The 18,120-nt window shown below is 39.9% G+C and overlaps 1 protein-coding gene across 2 annotated transcripts in view; it reads right to left on the bottom strand.

The window, feature by feature from the left end:
• The window catches only part of PREX2 (phosphatidylinositol-3,4,5-trisphosphate dependent Rac exchange factor 2), a 101,298-nt gene that overhangs the window by 70,655 nt on the left and 12,523 nt on the right, over window positions 1-18,120 (bottom strand). For both annotated transcript variants that reach the window (XM_033155347.1, XM_033155348.1), the window contains exons 2-4: window positions 2,638-2,709; window positions 2,426-2,548; window positions 1,560-1,664 (exon numbers count right to left, since the gene is read on the bottom strand). In XM_033155347.1, coding sequence (XP_033011238.1) covers window positions 1,560-1,664; window positions 2,426-2,548; window positions 2,638-2,709 — 300 coding nt within the window. The remainder of the gene's footprint in view (window positions 1-1,559; window positions 1,665-2,425; window positions 2,549-2,637; window positions 2,710-18,120) is intronic.

Below are 18,120 nucleotides of genomic sequence, written 5' to 3'. Positions count from 1 at the left end.
AGCACACACACACACACACACGCACACACACACACACACACACATACACACACACCCCAAGATTACTAAGTCCAAAATCACCTAACCCCACTTTTGTAATGGTACCTGAACATAAGACACAGTTGTAAGGAGGAGGAAGTGAAGAACTTACAAACATTAAAAATGAATCTATTCTTCGTATTATAATCAATACACTGCTTAGTATATGTTATGACAGAGCAGGGTTTTTGTTTTGTTTTGTTTAAATCACCCTATAAATATCCCTATATGTATTTTGCTGTATAATTTGTTTCTAAACCAGACATACAGTGCTGCTCTGTAAAATCGTCGCAAGATGGCACTGACTGTGTAATGCAAGCAGACTCTCTAGAAGCATTATTTTGGTGATCTTCTTATCTTGTGTAAAGAATTACACAACTTTTAGAAGACATCTGAAGGAAGCCGTGTATCATGAGGTTTGTAATGCTTGATGTTTTTATTACGTTTTTAGGTATGCGGTAAGCCGTCCAGAGTGGCTGGGGAAACCCAGCCAGATGCCAGATTATTATTTTTGTTGTTATTATTGTTATTGTTAATTATCTACAGCAGGGGTCAGCAAACTTTTTCAACAGGGGGCCGGTCCATGTCCCTCAGACCTTGTGGGGGGCCAGACTATATTTTGAAAAAAAAAATATGAACGAATTCCTATGCCCCACAAATAACCCAGAGATGAATTTAAAATAAAAGCACACATTCTACTCATGTAAAAACACCAGGCAGGCCCCACAAATAACCCAGAGATGCATTTTAAATAAAAGGACACATTCTACTCATGTAAAAACATGCTGATTCCCAGACTGTCCGCGGGCCAGATTTAGAAGGTGTTTGGGCAGGATCCGGACCCCTAGGCCTTAGTTTGGGGACCCCTGATCTACAGCCATTGATAAATATAATTGGAACAATCTCCCTACAAGGAAAAGCCAAAGTGCTAGGAGCTTTGATGATTAGAATAAAAAACAGTGGGTGCAGCCTAGGAGATGAAAGGGATTTATGGATGGTGTGGAGAAAGTAAACAGTGAAAGCTTTCCCCCTCTATTTCATAACACTAGAACTTGAAGTATTCAAATTATATTGATGGCGGAACTCATTCATGCAACTCATAAGTAATTTATGACATTCATTGCCACATGATGACCACTAACTTAACTGGAAATGTCATATAGGTGAGTTTCTATCAATGAATTTTATCAAATGTTGTATATCACCCTCAGAACCTTTGAGTTAAAGGGTAGATACATTATTAATACTAAGGTGGTGGTGGTGACGTCCAAAGGCAGTCTACAAATAGAGTACTAGATGATGGAGAAAAATGCCAGGGCAGGAGGGGTTGATTGTCTTCATGAACTTTATTGGAGTCACCTGGTTGGCAACAAAATGGACCTTTGGTCTGACCTACCAGGGTTCTTTGATTCTTTCTGCCCTTAAAACAGGCAAATATTTCGCTTTTGACAATAACTGTTATCAATTTATCAGTTTAAAACGAAGACTTAGGTGCAGAATACAAATAAATATTAGCTTACCAGTAGAAAAGCCCGTACTGTTCTTATTTTGTTAAGCTCAAGCAGAAGCTTTTGTGCCTTCTCATGGTTACGGCAATATTCATCATAGATCCGAAATTTGTCTTTCTGTGGGGGGCAGTATTATATTAGTCATTTGGTCCCAAGGTTTGCTTTTTAACTTTTTGATTAAACATTTTTAAAGGCTTAAGTAACATATATAAAACAGATAACGGAACTCAATTAGGTAAGTAAGTAAATAAAACTATAAAATACAAACACGTTGCGCCCAATACTGAAAAGCTAACCACAGACAAAACCAGACAGGAAGAAATAGTGCTCATTTCCATTTAAGTGTCAGCTTCATAGTTCAGTTCAAGTAGTTTTTGTGCTCTCTCACTGATTCTAAACCCAGTGCACCGTGAATACTAGATATAACTGCAAAACTGCATTTTTGGCAGAATTACAAGGTAGCACTTCATGCCAAAGAATACATCGCACAGATTGCCACTTATTTCCACAGCAAATGCATTTTAATGTAAAATGCTTTTTGCACCTGACTGAAACAAATTTAATCTTTTTTTTTAATGTGGTAAATCATTATAAATGACTCCAGCAGTGTATGCTAAAGGGTACCTTGATGGGGGGGGGCACACAGTGCATCGTGCTATCTACAAAATGAACAATGAAACTGTAAGGCTTTCCTTTTTCGCTGTGACTCTGGCTTCCAAGTGTCCTGAAAAGACCTTTAATTATGCAATCAAGTCTGTTTTTGTCCTCAGTGTGAAGTGTACATGAGCTACCATGCCAGAATTCTTTCTTTTTTTAAGCTGAGCTGAAGAAGAGAAAATCAATTAAATATGAAGCTTATATTATTAAAGTTGACATACAAAGTGAAGGAAGCAGGCTCCCACTTCTTGTTGGGCATTGGGTTCAGGATTTAGACATTCTTCAATACTAGACAGGAAGTCCTTGTGTGCTTCAAGAATATCTTCAATGTTTGAGAACAATGTCTGTAAACAAGAAACCCAGAGAATCAATGAATGAATGAATGAATAGAAATAAACTACAATACATAAAATGAGAGTAAATAACAACTAACCTTAACTGTTTCTTCCGTAACATTTTTATCAACCTTGGAAAAAGCCCATTGCATTATTCTGTGAAGGAACGCCTTAGGAGAGAAGGAGAAAAAGTAAAATAAAGAAACTGCCCAGGCACTGAAAAGCTTTAAGGCAAAGAAGTATTGTTTTGAGATCCAGTGTGGTTTAGTGGTTAGAGTGTCAGACTAGGGTCTGGGAGACTAGGGTTGAAATCCCCACTTGGCCATTAGGCTCACTGGGTGGCCTTGGGTTAGTCACTGCCTCTCAGCCTAACCTACCTCACAGGGTTGTTCTAGGGATTAAATGAAAAGGGAGAGAACCATGTATACTACCTTGAGCTGCTTGGATAAAAACGTGGGATAGAAATACAGTAAGTAAGTAAATAACCATGTTAGTCTATAGCAGCAAAAATGTGTTTTTTAAAAAACATATTATTATAATTCGCTTTGTACTACTGACAGCAATATCAAATTATTGCTGTCAGTAGCACAAAGTGAACTGAGAAGGTGGCACACTATACCACTGATTGGAGTAAAGTTAACAAGATGAGAACTGGAGATGAGAACAAATGCATGTCTCAAGAGAGTTTCAAACATGGATATAATAATTTATTGGCAAAACATGGTAATAGGGGAAAACCATGTATTAAAAAGGAGGGTAATGAACCATAACATGATAAATGGAAGGCTGAAGCTGCCCTCAGTCAAGTACAGAGACTTTTTTCCATAGCATAAGCAGCAACTGAGATTTCCTCCCAAATAAACATGACTTGTTTTAGAACGTTAAGCATATGGACCATTTTCTTATCCAGTTGTGGTTAGGCAGCAATGGTTACGGTAACTTCCACAATCTCATTTTTCTTTTGTAACCCTGGTGTCCAAGGCTTCCAGACAACAGTTTCATAATCACACACCCTTGAGTGGGGGACAACAACACACAACTGTTCTAGTCTCACTTCCAGGTATTTTATGCATGATGGGGGGGGAGGGGAGTATGAAAACAGAAGCCAAACTATGTTTATATTTTGTAAGGGACAGCCTAGTCAGGGGTGAGGAACTTCAGGCCAGCAAACCAAATGCATCCCTAGACCATGGGACTCTCTCCAGGCCACACAGCTCAGTGGTTTTACTTCACAGCCTCCTTGAGTGTTTTAGCTTAGCTGGAATATGTCCTTGATCTCTTGCTTGCCGAACAGAGTATAGAAAGTAGCCTACTTAACAAAGGTAGAATTTTAACTCATGAGACCCTTAGGCCGAAGAAGGTTCCTCACACTTGGCCTAGTCAGTTACAAAAGTGCTCACAATAGGTGCTCACACAGAGCAGACATCTGCTATGGGGCACCAACAAAAGATATGCATTTGTGCAGTACAAACATGGCCTCTCTTTGCATGACTTTACAACAGCAGGTAGGAACACTGACAGCCAGATGCTGAATATTGAAATCAACCTATATTTGAAATTGGTGGTCTAGGTAACTGTACTAGGGACGCAGCTGATCTTTAAAACAGCAATGTCACTGGAATCCTAAAGAGCATATTTTTCATATCTGTGCATGCATTTTATGATATATACTTATCTTCTAAGACAGTTAAGATGTACACTATATCATAAATTAGGTACAAGACAGAATAAGTAGATAGCTTTAGCAGCATGACAAATGTGGAAGAGCTTACAGAAGCCCTATCAATTTATGAGAGGTGCCTGGGGCATCAATGATGGAAAGGTGCAATACAGACACAGACTTCCTAACTGTTAATCATTTTCTCTTATGTGGCCAGAACATTTTCTCTCTTCCTCTCTCTGGTTTGTGTGTGTTGTCCTTCATCACAGTTTTTATAAGAGACCATCTAATTCTACAACAGAAGTTTTCATACAATGGAAGTGTGGTAGGTGACTGCTTCCTTCTCCTACAACATAATATTATTATTGGCTTGTATTCTGAGAAACACAAGAAGGGAAATCATGGAAAGGCCTTTCCTCCCCACCCCCTTGCAGTCACCAGTGCCCTCCCCCAAAATCCACTTCAGGGGGTCAGGGCATGGGGAACAGGACATGGTGGTTCCTGAGAGGGGGTGGAATGTGTAACCCTTGTTCATTTCATGCTATTATTAATTCTTATGAAAACGTAAAATATACTTACTCTATTAGTTCAACATGTTTACAAAACATTTGCCTGCGTAGATGCTCAATGCTTATTTTTCCAAATGTGTTAGGGTGCAGTCCTAAATTATATTTTCTATTTGTTGTAACTCACCCTGAGACCTCATGGTGAAGGGCGGGCGATAAATCATACAAACATGATGAAACAAAGGACCTTTGAATCAGCAAATAAATGTGGCAAACTTTTGGCCTGGCAAATCAAGAAGAGACAGAAGGAAAATACTGTAACCCACATCATGGAGGATGGAAGACATATTGAGAACCCTGCAGAGATTAGGAAAAACTTTCAAAAATATTATAAACAGCTTTACACGAAGGAAAAAGAGGATAAAGCTAAAATACAATGGTTTTTAAAATCCAATGGTTTGCAGAAGATTCCCATGGACAAGAAGACCCTACTTAATGACTTGATAACTACACAAGAGGTGGAGATGGCAATAAGCCAGATGGAAATCGGGAAGGCTCCAGGACCAGATGGTTTAACATCTAAGTACTATAAGACGTTGAAGGATTGGTTGATCCAACCATTGACAGATGTGTGTAATAAAATTTTAAGGGGGGGCCGGGCGCCCGAGACCTGGAACGACGCTTTTATCACTCTGATCCCCAAACCCGATACAGACAGAGCTCAGGTGAAGAATTACAGACCAATCTCCTTACTTAATGTGGATTATAATTTTTTTGCTAATATTCTAGCAAGAAGACTGAAACTAGTTCTGAAGGAATTTATAAACAAAGACCAAGCAGGTTTCCTACCTGGAAGACATATGAAAGATAATGTTAGAAATGATGTAGATATTTTGGAAATGCTAGAATCTAAAAAGAATTGTAAAGCTATTTTAATGTTTATAGATGCAGATAAAGCCTTTGATAATGTGTCTTGGAGTTTTATGAAGATGAATCTGTTTAATATGGAGGTTGGCCAAAATTTCTTAAATCGAATTGATGTGACTTATTCTGAACAAAAAGCAAAAATAATTGTTAATAATGTGGTATCAGAAGAATTTAAAACTGAAAAAGGTACCCAGGCAAGGGTGCCCACTTTTCCCCCTGTTGTTTATTTCAGTCCTGGAGGTACTCCTGAACATGATTAGGCAGGATGAAGAGATAAAAGGTATTACAGTAGAGTTGAAACAATACAAATTAAAAGCCTTTGCAGATGATTTGGTGTTGACACTTCAAGAACCTGAATCCAGTGCAAGTAGAGGCTTGATTTGATACAATAATTTGGCCAGTTCGCAGGTCTAAAACTGAATAAGAGTAAAACCAAGGTATTGTGTAAGAACCTTACAACAGATGAGACAGTGAAACTGGAGATGGCTACTGGTTTGAGCTTTGCTAAAAAGGTCAAATATTAGGGTGTGAATTTAACATCAAAAAATTTGAATTTGTATAAAGATAATTATGGAAAGTTATGGAATGAAAGTAAGAGAGATTTGGAAATATGGTCAAATTTAAAATTGTCTCTGTTGGGCCGAATATCTGTGGTAAAGGTGAATGTATTGCCAAAGATGTTATTTATGTTCCAGGTACTGCCTATAATTGAGAATGTGAAGTGTTTTCAGGAATGGCAAAAGGAATTGTCCAAGTTTATCTGGCAGGGGGGGAAACCAAGGGTTAAGTTTAAATTACTAACAGATCTGAAAGAAAGAGGTGGCTTCTCCCTGCCAGACTTTAAGTCATATTTTGAGTCAGCTGCGTTTTGCTGGCTCAGAGAATGCTTTTTGCTGAAAAATACCGATTTGCTTGACCTGGAAGGCTTCGATAATCTGTTTGGATGGCATGCATATTTATGGTATGATAAAGGCAAGGGTCACAGAGGTTTCAAAAATCATATAATCAGGAAAGCATTGTTCAAGGTTTGGATTAGATATAAAGATCTCTTAGCAAGTAAGACACCCAGGTGGATCTAGCCTTTGGAAGCCAAAGCACGGAAAAGGTTAAACATGGAATCTAATTGGTTGAAGTACAGTGATATATTGATGGAAGAAGATAACAAATTTAAGTTAAAACCATATGATCAACTTAAAGATAAGTTGACGGATTGGCTACAATGCCATCAGATCAATGAGATGTTTAAAACAGACAGTAAAAACTCAGGTTTTCAGACAGAAAAATCCAGATTGGAATTATTTCCAGAATAAGAATCTTTCCAGAATGTATAATTTATTGTTGGAGTGGCACACGAAATATGAACAAGTGAAATTAGTAATGATTGATTGGGCTAAAGACGTTGGGCACAACATAATGTTGAAAGATTGGGAGAGGCTGTGGAAGAAAGGTATAAATTACTGCATGTACTGCTTTAAAAGAAAATATGATGAAAATGATGTATAGATGGTATTTAACTCCGGTAAAACTTGCTAAAATGTTGTTGTTGTTCATTCGTTCAGTCGTGTCCGACTCTTTATGACCCCATGGACCAGAGCACGCCAGGCATGCCTATCCTTCACTGCCTCTCGCAGTTTGGCCAAACTCATGTTAGTAGCTTCGAGAACACTGTCCAGCCATCTCATCCTCTGTCGTCCCCTTCTCCTTGTGCCCTCCATCTTTCCCAACATCAGGGTCTTTTCTAGGGAGTCTTCTCTTCTCATGAGGTAGCCAAAGTACTGGAGCCTCAACTTCAGGATCTGTCCTTCTAGTGAGCACTCAGGGCTGATTTCTTTAAGAATGGATAGGTTTGATCTTCTTGCAGTCCATGGGACTCTCAAGAGTCTCCTCCAGCACCATAATTCAAAAGCATCAATTCTTTGGCGATCAGCCTTCTTTATAGTCCATAATGTAGCATACATCAGATAACAAATGTTGGAAATGTAAAGAGAAGGAAGGAACCTTTTTCCATATGTGGTGGACGTGCCCCAAAATAAAGGACTTCTGGGAAAGGATTTATAATGAAATGAAAAAGGTGTTAACAGACACCTTCTTAAAGAAACCAGAGGCCTTTTTGGTGGGGAATTATAGGGAAGGAAATCCCCCAAAAGGACAATATATTCTTTTTGTATGCCACGACAGCAGGGGTCCCCAAACTAAGACCCGGGGGCCAGATGCAGCCCAATCACCTTCTAAATCTGGCTTCAGCTGCGGACCCACATGCAGGAAGACTTGGAAGAGTTGGAGGCAACTATTCCTGGACTCAAAATATTTTGGTCGCAACTCTTGCAGAGGCACGCATGGAGAGGGAGTCGTAGCCCAACTGCCACCGTGTGGGCCAGGAAACGCATCCAGAGCATGGTGGCCAGAAAGGTTTTGTCCATGGGGGGAGCACTCATATGCCACCCAGGCATTACCTATCACAACGCATCCCTTTACAGGCCTCATGGTGTTCACCTGTCTGTATTTGGGAATGATTTATGGCTGACCTCCATGTCAGCGGGGTTGAGGGATTGGTTACAAGGGTGAGTGGTTGGCAGCAAGCGTTTGCACTCTTGGTGGTAGATAGGCTCTGGATCAGGTGATAGGCGTGGCACATGACGTAGCCACGCCTATGCAATGAAGGGTATTCCAGTAAAGGAATGCAGGGACTCATTGGTTTGGTGAACCCTGAAAGGGGTTCGGCCCGTGCCTGAGTCCAGGGGAAATCAGGGCGGCTGTTTGATGCTCCCTCCATCAGTTGTCCCTGGTGTTCATCCTTGTCTGTCCTATGAATGTGGCTCTGGGACAGGGCTGCCTGCAGGGGTGCAGGGAGATAGTCAAACCAGAACCTACGCAACCACTCACTTGATTGTAATCAATAAAGTTGTGGCCTAAATTTCTGCAAAAACCAAACCAAGTATCTGATTCCTGTGTGAATTTATTTGGGGAAAGGTAAAAGGTCTAAACATGCAACAGAGTTTAGCAGTTTAGGTTCCAGACTGTAACCACATTGGAGCTATAAAACGTGGAATAAATTTCCAGTTTTCTATTTATGGAACTGAAAAATCTAAGTTTTAAGTCTTTTGAACATCTCTTTGGCTCTGACATAACATCATCATCATCACCCCCATCATCATCATTTTTAATTTGTATACTGTCTTTCTATCTTACAATACTCAAGGTGGTTTACAAGTTGAAGAAACAAAAAATGTACATCTTATAACAATCTGATGCAATATAAATATGTGATAATAAAACATAACTTTAAAATAGGCAACCTACATCAGAAAGTAACATTCAACAATCATTAGAATAAAGCAGCTAAGGCCATTCAAGAATGATATATGGATAATAACTGCTTTTCAACAGCTAAGATACATCTACACCAGAAAATCAGGCTTGCCAATCAGAAGGTTGGCGTTTCGAATCCCCACGATGGGATGAGCTCCTGTTGCTCGGTCCCAGCTCCTGCCAACCTAGCAGTTCGAAAGCACGTCAAAGTGCAAGTAGATAAATAGATACCGCTCTGGCGGGAAGGTAAAAGGTGTTTCTGTGCACTGCTCTGATTCGCCAGAAGTGGCTTAGTCATGCTGACCACATGACCCGGAAGCTGTATGCCAGCTCCCTCGGCCAGTAAAGCAAGCTGAGCGCTGCAACCGCAGAGTTGTCTGCAACTAGACCTAATGGTCAGGGGTCCCTTTACCTTTACCTTTATATTTTGTGAGATTGTTTAGGCAGATAGATAATTTTCTTGCTGAATATGAACAAAATCTTAATTTCTAAGTCAATTGTCTAACGTGGAATACTAAAGATAATAACCATAACGTGGAAACAGATTTATGTTGGTATGAAAAAACAGAACCAATAGGGTTTTTACCTGGTTGCACATTTCATATTCACAAAAACGTCTGACCAAGTACATATTTTTGTCTTTCACATTTTCTCTCTCTCTTATTTTTTCAACAAAGCTTTGGGAATGTAGTTACTTTCTTTATTCTCGTTACAGGTGGGTAGCCGTGTTGGTCTGCCATAGTCAAAACAAAATCGAAAATTCTTTCTAGTAGCACCTTAGAGACCAACTGTTGGTCTCTAAGGTGCTACTAGAAAGAATTTTCGATTTTGTTTTTTCTTTATTCTCGTAATGCTTTCAATGAAAATGTAAAGACTAAATTTAGATAAATACACATATATTCCTATTACTGTATATTCAAAACCCTATCTGTGTTCCTTGAATCATTTGGATGTCAGTTGTATTACTAACCCATCAGGCAGTATAAATATTTGTACAGAGTCTTAATTTGTGTTTAATAGTTTTGATGCATGTTAGATGCAAAGCATATACATACAAAATACTATTGAGAGAATTGATGCGCTTCCCTCTGTTTCTGCATATAACACATACTTTTTCAGACAGTTTTTACAGAAGAACTGGAGAATGACTCCTCCTGTAGTTCTTCTTCCTATGTCAATTAACCTGTGCCAGCAACAGAGACAGAAGCTAATCATGCTGCTATTTGATACTGAACAAAAAGACTCTTTTCTCAGTAAGTCACCAGCTGGATGAACACCTGTTTCCTCTACTTGGCTGGAGTGCTGGTGGCACTAAAAGAAATAAACAACCCACCATCCCAGAACAGAACTACTGTCTGCTTCTATCTATTTTTAAAGAAAACTTCAAGTTCTAAAGTGCAGACTGGGAACCTGCTCCTCAAGGACCATATCCATCCCTTGGTCTAATTTAGGGTTACCATACATCTGGATTTTCCTGGACATGTCCGGGATTCCAATGGTGGATTCTGGGGGGAATTTTGGGAAATTATTCAAATGTCTAGATATTTTTTTTGGGGGGGGGAACAACCCAAAAAAGCTCAACAACTTTCTGTGCTATTCCTTGAAATATGGCAACCCTAGTAATTTCATACTATTGTCAAGGAAGCGGGGGGGGGGGGGGACTACACAGAGAGGGTGGTGAAGAGAGAGAGAGAAATTGAGTGCTCATCCCCTTTGGGTTCATGCTCTGGCTGACATAACCCTCCCCCAACAGATTGCCCTCAATAGAATGTGGCCCCAAACAGAAAGAAAGAAAAAAGAGATTCCCCACTCTTGTTACTCTTCAAGCATCCTTCCCATTGCACCCCCAAATAGCAATCTATTTCAATTCCATAGGCAAGAAAAGTCATTTTCTAATATAACACATACATCATGCTATAATCCAGATTGTTGTGAGGCATGTTGATTACAGTTGTGTTTAACACATTTGAACCAACTGTTCTTGGGGTTGCACTGCATCTGGGGTTGTTTCCTGCTACTCAGTCATATTTTATCCTGGTTTGCTTCTGATGAACTGGTCAGAGAAAGTTCCAAAACAACTCCTCTCCAGAGTTTGGCAGTTTCCTTTGCAAATTATCATTGCAAATCTAACTCATAACATGGCAACACACACACACACACACACACACACACACACTCCCATTGAAGCACGCTTTATGACATTCAAGAGCCTAGCTATAGATAACAGAATATTAATGTATTTTGAGTGTCTGACAATTTTGATAATTCCAGTGTGAAAGTTTGTACATTTTCTGCAGCCTGATATCGGCTTATGTTGATGGTTGTGTCTATTTGTCAAATCCCGAGACTTTCTAGTCCCAGGTGAATACTTTTTCACTTAGCTGTGCTTTTTATCATGTTTATTAGATCGATTTTGCTGCTACTGCTGTTTTATCCTGCATTGCTGCTTTTTATGTAATTGTTGACGTTTGATTCCTAATACTGGCCTGGCTTAAAGAGGTGGGGAAATTCCACAAATGTACTGGTATACTGTACTCTTAGTTAGTTATACAACAAAACTCTGGTTTATACAACATACCATTATCTCACTCAATGGCACAATATTTCATTCATTACCCACCGAGAGCCCAAGACAGCTCACTCTCCACCTCCATAATCACCACACTATCAGCTGTGTAGTTGTATGCAGTGGAAGTAACTGAATTTGCTCACAGTTTTGTTTTGTTTTTTGTCTGGGAGCACAGAATGTGTCCACATATTGCTCCTGCTCTTTCTGATAGGTATTGTGAGGTCACGGAAGTGGGATGACCCATTTCTTTCTGAGGCACAGCAAGACTTGTCCAACCATATAAAGAAAAATATCTTACCCCAAACACATTTGCCAGCTGTTAACTGCAAACCTTAAAGACACATTTCTTTCCCTGTTATTCTTAAGGAACAGACAAAAAGGAAGCAAACATAATTTCCTGGCTATAGAAGGGGGGGAAAGGAGTTCACCCTGGGAACAAAGGAGGGTGGAGATCTGAACACGCTTTTTCTTCCTATGAAACAGATTTAAATGGTCACAAACCCCTGGACTTAACAATACGCTGCTTCTGAGAACTGAGCTTCCATCTGATTACTGTGAGATACACAATCTTAGCAGATAAATGGAATAAAGAAATCTCACGTGGAGATGCAGAAAGAAGGCCAAAATTTATCTCCATAGGAGTACAATAGCATTAGAACAGCTTCTTGGATGAGGAGTACATTAGCAGTATGAAACTGCATGTGTGTTTCAGTGAAGACTGTTACTTAAAAGAGACAATAACTGGCTGCAGGGTAAAGTGCAGTCTCTTCCCTCAAAAGCTATTTTTTAGAGAGAACATTATATGCCTGAAAAATTCTGATAGTTTTTTGGTATTACTATGCTGATGCCATTTTAATATACAGGTGCTAATGGCCAGATATTGGTCACAGTAACTTTCTGCCACATTTATGTCCAATCAGAATTGTCAACATTAACTTAGTCTGCTATTCCCACTCACAACAGCTGTTTTCACTGAGATACACAGATGTTGGCACCAGAAATTTCTAATGCCCTTTAAGGGTCAAGCTAGATGTTACAGGTACCTTGGAAAACATGTTGTTGCAACATGGGTAGGAACACGGCTACATACAGAGGAGGACTGGTCATCAGGAAGGAGTGTGGGAAGGTGGATCCACCCCAGGCATCCCTAACCCGCTTCATGTGGACTCACTTCTAGTTTTGGAAACTGGCTAGGGAAAACATTCAAATCTGCTTGGATGAGAAACATTTGCAAAGGAGAATCAGTAGGCTGAGGAAAAATGATTTCCCCCTCCAAGTCCCCTATATTAGCATTATGAGGAAGAAATGGGTATGTTTCTTTCATAACATCTAGTCTGGTGCTGATGAGTATTACAGACTAAACAGAAACGTTGCAGGTAATGATGTAGCATTTCGTGCTTATATGTTTTGAACAGAACAGTAAGCACATGTATGTGGAGACGGACCCAAAGAAATATGGGAAACTGCTTTTTAGGAAGTCAGATTATTTGTCCATCAAGTCTACTATTTTCTACACTTGGCTTGTAGGGGCTTTTTGGGGTCTCAGGTCCCAGGGAAGTCACCAGCCACTTTCAATGTGAGTAAGTGCGCTCTCACAGTCACTTCAAAGTGTCTATAGCACCACAAAAATGACACACAATATTTCATTGACTCATATGACATCACAGTCAGGAGACATTGATTTGGCTGATCTCCTCTTACAGAAAAGAATGACAAGACAATGAACAAAGTTTGATCAATGCCAAAGCAGTAGGTTAATCTTATACCAGCATGTGAAGCTGCATAATGCACATGCCATTGACTTAATTAATAACAAGCTAAGTTTTAATATATATCCCATCTTAAGCCATCTGTGAAAATAAGCATTTCACATCTATTTAGACGCAAGCTGGTGGCCAAACAAAAAGTGTTCAGGGATTTCAACTGTGCTGTGTCGGCACTTGCAAAATAATACATAGCTCTGAATTACTGTAAGAAATAATTTATACCTGGTTCAAATATCATAAAGGTTTTTCCATGCACAAGTTCATGACAAAGCATGCTTTCAGTATATATGGTTTTAAAATTATTGTAATGCATGTATCGCAGAAAAAAATCCCTGCAATAAATGGAGTGTCAAGAGTCATTGATAAATCATCATCATCATGCTCTTTATTAATGCCTTGAGAGAGGAAGGTAACCATTCCAGTCCCTTAGAAGAAAAGATTTGCTATGGGGTGTTTCTTCTCTTTGAACTACTGTATATTGTGAGCACAAAATTAAATTGTCTACCGAAATATTTTGCACACATTTTATTTCTCTCTATAGAAATTTTGCTTGCAATGCTACTGTCAGGATGCTGTCATCATCTCCCAGCTGGCTGCCCAGGAAAGTATAAAGACAAGCAAAAGTTTATTACTGTCCTTTTTATTTCAATCTTTACAGAGAGAGGCTATCCCAGCCTCTTGGATAATGGCGTTGTCCAAAGTGAATCTCTACCCACCTGCCCCCGGTGTCTCTCACTTCCTTATTTGTCACTTCTACCAGTGCTGCTAAGTGCCCTCTATCTTTGAGCACTTTGCTCTACCAATTTAAGGCTCTCTGGGTTCTGAGAGATGGAGGGTCTGGAATGCTTTCTAATGGCACCATGTCAGCCAGCTGCTCCGGTTCTGCTGCTCCTCCTCTCCCATTATTTCCCCCTTTCCCTTCATGTGCCTCTGAGCTGTGACCTCCCACAAACCACTGTTGCAAATCTACACTGTCTTCCTCTTCCTGCTTCCTGGGAGGGTCAGGATAGGGAGGCGGTCTCCACCATTCCTCCTCTGCCCAGTTCCTTACATCTACACCCACTTACCTGATAGTAAGCCCCACAGATCTCAATGGGCTTTTTGAGTAGACAAGTATAGGATTGTGCTGTTTGTTATCCTTAAACTAAATTGCCATTAAGTACAAAAAATATTTTTCATAATGAATTTGGTAATTAATAAAATCTCAATATCTACTGTTTAATACTTGCTTTATGATTGAGATGAACTTTTGATTGTTAGAGATGCATTCCACTCCTTTAACAGTCACTCAGTAATGGCTCTTCTTCATGTGTGAATAAGAAAATATTTCTCCTTGTGCCTTCTGTGGTGTGCTAGTGTGTTGTAAACAGCTCTCCCATCATGCCATATTTTAGATCCCACATATTTTAGATCCCAGTCCTATACAGTGGTACCTCAAGTTACAGACGCCTCAGGTTACAGACGCTTCAGGTTACAGACTCCGCTAACCCAGAAATAGTACCTCGGGTTAAGAACTTTGCTTCAAGATGAGAACAGAAATCACGCAGCGGCGGCGCAAGGCCCTATTAGCTAAAGTGGCACCTCAGGTTAAGAACAGTTTCAGGTTAAGAATGCACCTCCAGAACGAATTAAGTTCTTAACCAGAGGAACCCATTCATTTCAGTGGAACTCACTTCTATGCAATGGATCTTTAAAAGTGTATGGTTAGTTTTGCAAATTCAGCATGGTTATTTAATCTTGTATGGTAGAAGTGACAGTGCAATGCCAGTTGAGAGGAAGGGACAGGGAGAGATTCCAATTAGCGAAAAAATGATGAAAGCTTCATTGAGTCTTGTGTACAAATTGTTCTGCATACCTCTAGTGAGTAACTGTATCATGGCCAATATGCTTAGCTAGGATGGAAAATATTGCACTTTAGTCTGAATGATTCAGCGCTTTTTCTTTTTCTCTCACCAATTATCTTCATACTCTGGCAAACTGATTAAAATTCTTGTACAACCACGAAATGTTTAACCAAATTTGGAACAATTATTCAGCAAGTGTTTTTGAATATCAAGTATCAGTCTTAAATTTAATAGGACTTGTGCCCAATCTAGAGGTTTGTGCACTCTCAGATGTACAGACAGACCTCTTTCGTGCCCAGGTTTGGGAGGGAGGGGGCAACCAATTAACATTTGTATTTGTTTGCATGCATGAATGGGGTTCAGTTATCAATGGAAATGAAGGGCTTATGGCTGCCAGAACAGCTTGTATGCTTTCATAAGCAATTTCTGAACATTAGCCTGTATTTCTCCTCTCTTTTTAGCTGAATCTTCAGCAGCAGCAAGCTGCTTTCCTTTAAATGTTGCTACCCTACTAACCTGATAATCTTTGTTTCTTGCAAAATTTGTATCAAGGCTTCCCCACCCCGTCTTTTATTATTATTATTATTCCCTATTGGCATTTGAATCAGTACCTTGAGCTATGATAACAAAGCATGCAAGTGACACAGAAATAAAAGTGGTTGGTTTATGGCTCTTCATTTATCTAAAACTAACTTTTACTTCTTTTATTTATTAGTAACTAATATTTTTAATATTTTCCTTTAGACTGTTCGGACCATGTAAATCACTGATAGGCAGTGAAACTCCAGCAAGGTCCTATTTGACCTCAAAGAAAGATGTAGAAATGTTATTAATCTATTTGAGTAACTTGAATTTCCCACACAGCAGATAGGAAGAGATGAAGAGGCCACAAAAGAGCCTAGGTGGACCAGATACAGCCATTGGCAGGAAACAACATTATTTGTCACTCACCCGCTTATCAGGAATGAGTGTCCCTTATCCCCTGGCAAGAAACCTCACTGCCTCACTGTAACAGCCTTTCTCCAACACAGCAGATAAGAAAAGAAACAGGTAGCATTTCTCCCTGTTTCTTATTCAAGCCTCAGCTGAAGTGAGGCAGAACCCTGCCTCTTCCTCCAGCCCTCTGTGCCTACTAGAGCAGGGGTAGGCAACCTAAGGCCCGGGGGCCAGATGCAGCCCAATCACCTTCTCAATCCGGCCCACGGACAGTCCAGGAATCAGCATGTTTTTACATGAGTAGAATGTGTGTTTTTATTTAAAATGCATCTCTGGGTTATTTGTGGGGCATAGGAATTTGTTCTCCCCCCCCCCCACCCCACCCCCAAAATAGTCCGGCCCACCACATGGTCTGAGGGATGGTGGACCGGCCCACAACTGAAAAAGGTTGCTGACTCCTGTACTAGAGGGTGTGAGGGAGAGGTGGGCCTTCTCTTACTTGCAGAAAGTTTTGAAAGAGGACAGAAGCAGCTGGAGAAATGGCCAGCTGTTTCTGTCCTTCTCCAAAGCTTCTTCTAAGACCCCAGCTCTCACTTCATCATTTGGGATTTGCTAGAGTGCTGAAGCAAATAGAGAACTTTGGAGAAGGAAAGTTGTTGTTAAATAAAAGTCAGGAACAGCTTTGCCTCTTCCTTGAAACCTATAGCAAATACAGATGCCTGGAAGGTGAGGTGAGGTCTTACAAGACGCTTTGGAGAAGGACAAAAACAGTAGGAAAAAACTGCTGTTTCTGTCCTCTTCTGACTTGTGGGAAACTTTGGCAAAGGATAGAAGCAGCAGACATTTCTCCAAAGGTCCCAAAAACTTGTTCATTGGTTTTAACATCTGAAAACAGCCAATGAGTGTCTAACCTGGTAACTTGTGTAATAATTAATCTTTTATACTGTATACAGAATTATTTATGTGAGTGTGCATCATGGTTTCTATTTTGTTTTGACTCATTCATTTTCTTACATTTTGTAACTGCTTAGGACTGAGGATTGAACTACTATAACATGTGCCTTGACTTAGCTTCCCAGCATTGCTAAAAACACTGCCAAAAGGTAGCCTCCGCATTGCTGTGCTAAAGATTTTAAAGAGCAGTGTGCTCTGCTTCCTACATTACACTAAAGTAGAGGCACAAGTTCTCCTTTCACTGGTCAATCAATTCTCAAAGGGGGTGCTATTATTGGGAACAAGGGAGCTCTATGGCGCTTGTTAGACTTGGACAAGAGCTGTTCTTTTCTTCTCTGTCCAGTTGTCTGTCAGGAAAGGAGGCCAGTGTCTCTAAGCCAGCCTCTAGCAGCTGTCCAAACACTACTACTTGCAAGTAGTGCATGGAATCTCTTAGTGTGTATACATGCAAATTGCCACAAAGGAGCAGCCAGCTACTCATGGGTTTCTCTACTTATACAGTGGTGATTATCCTTGCTAGCGCTGGGAATTGTTGCTTTTGCTTCCCCAGAAATCCTATCAGTGGAATCTGGAAGATCACATTGATTATGTTATTGCTTACAAATGCACTCTTATTGTATACACCATTGTGCCCTGGGAGAGGTAGAGTCCACTGAACATATTCTCTTGAGCTGCCCTTTCTATACAGATTTCAGGCAAAATCTTATAGCCCCACTCTTATCTCAACTTAGCTCTCTATCCAGAGAAAGACAGGTTTATATTTGTTGAATAATGTTACGGGAAAAACAGCTTCCTTGGTGGCCAAATTTCTTTTTCTAGCTCTTAAGCGTCATAAAACTAAAATTGATTGCATTGACATGGGTTTATCTGTATAGCTTCATGTTAGTGCTGGCTATGTTTTATTCTAAAGTTCCTTTAGATGTTTTAAATGTTTTAATTCTGTATGGATAAATGTATCTTTTCTGACTGACGGTCAAATAAAGAATGATGATGATGATGATGATGATGATGATGTATACACCAGTGGTTCTCAAACCTTTTGCAGTATTGAAACACCTCACATTAAACAAAACTTCTGAAGAATGCTTGCAGCAAAATCTTTTAAAATGA

Source organism: Lacerta agilis, chromosome 7 (assembly GCF_009819535.1).
Source record: "Lacerta agilis isolate rLacAgi1 chromosome 7, rLacAgi1.pri, whole genome shotgun sequence".
In the NCBI taxonomy this organism is placed as follows: domain Eukaryota; kingdom Metazoa; phylum Chordata; class Lepidosauria; order Squamata; family Lacertidae; genus Lacerta; species Lacerta agilis.
Note: the sequence above shows the minus strand (reverse complement) of the source record. Positions and strands in the feature narration are given on the sequence as shown.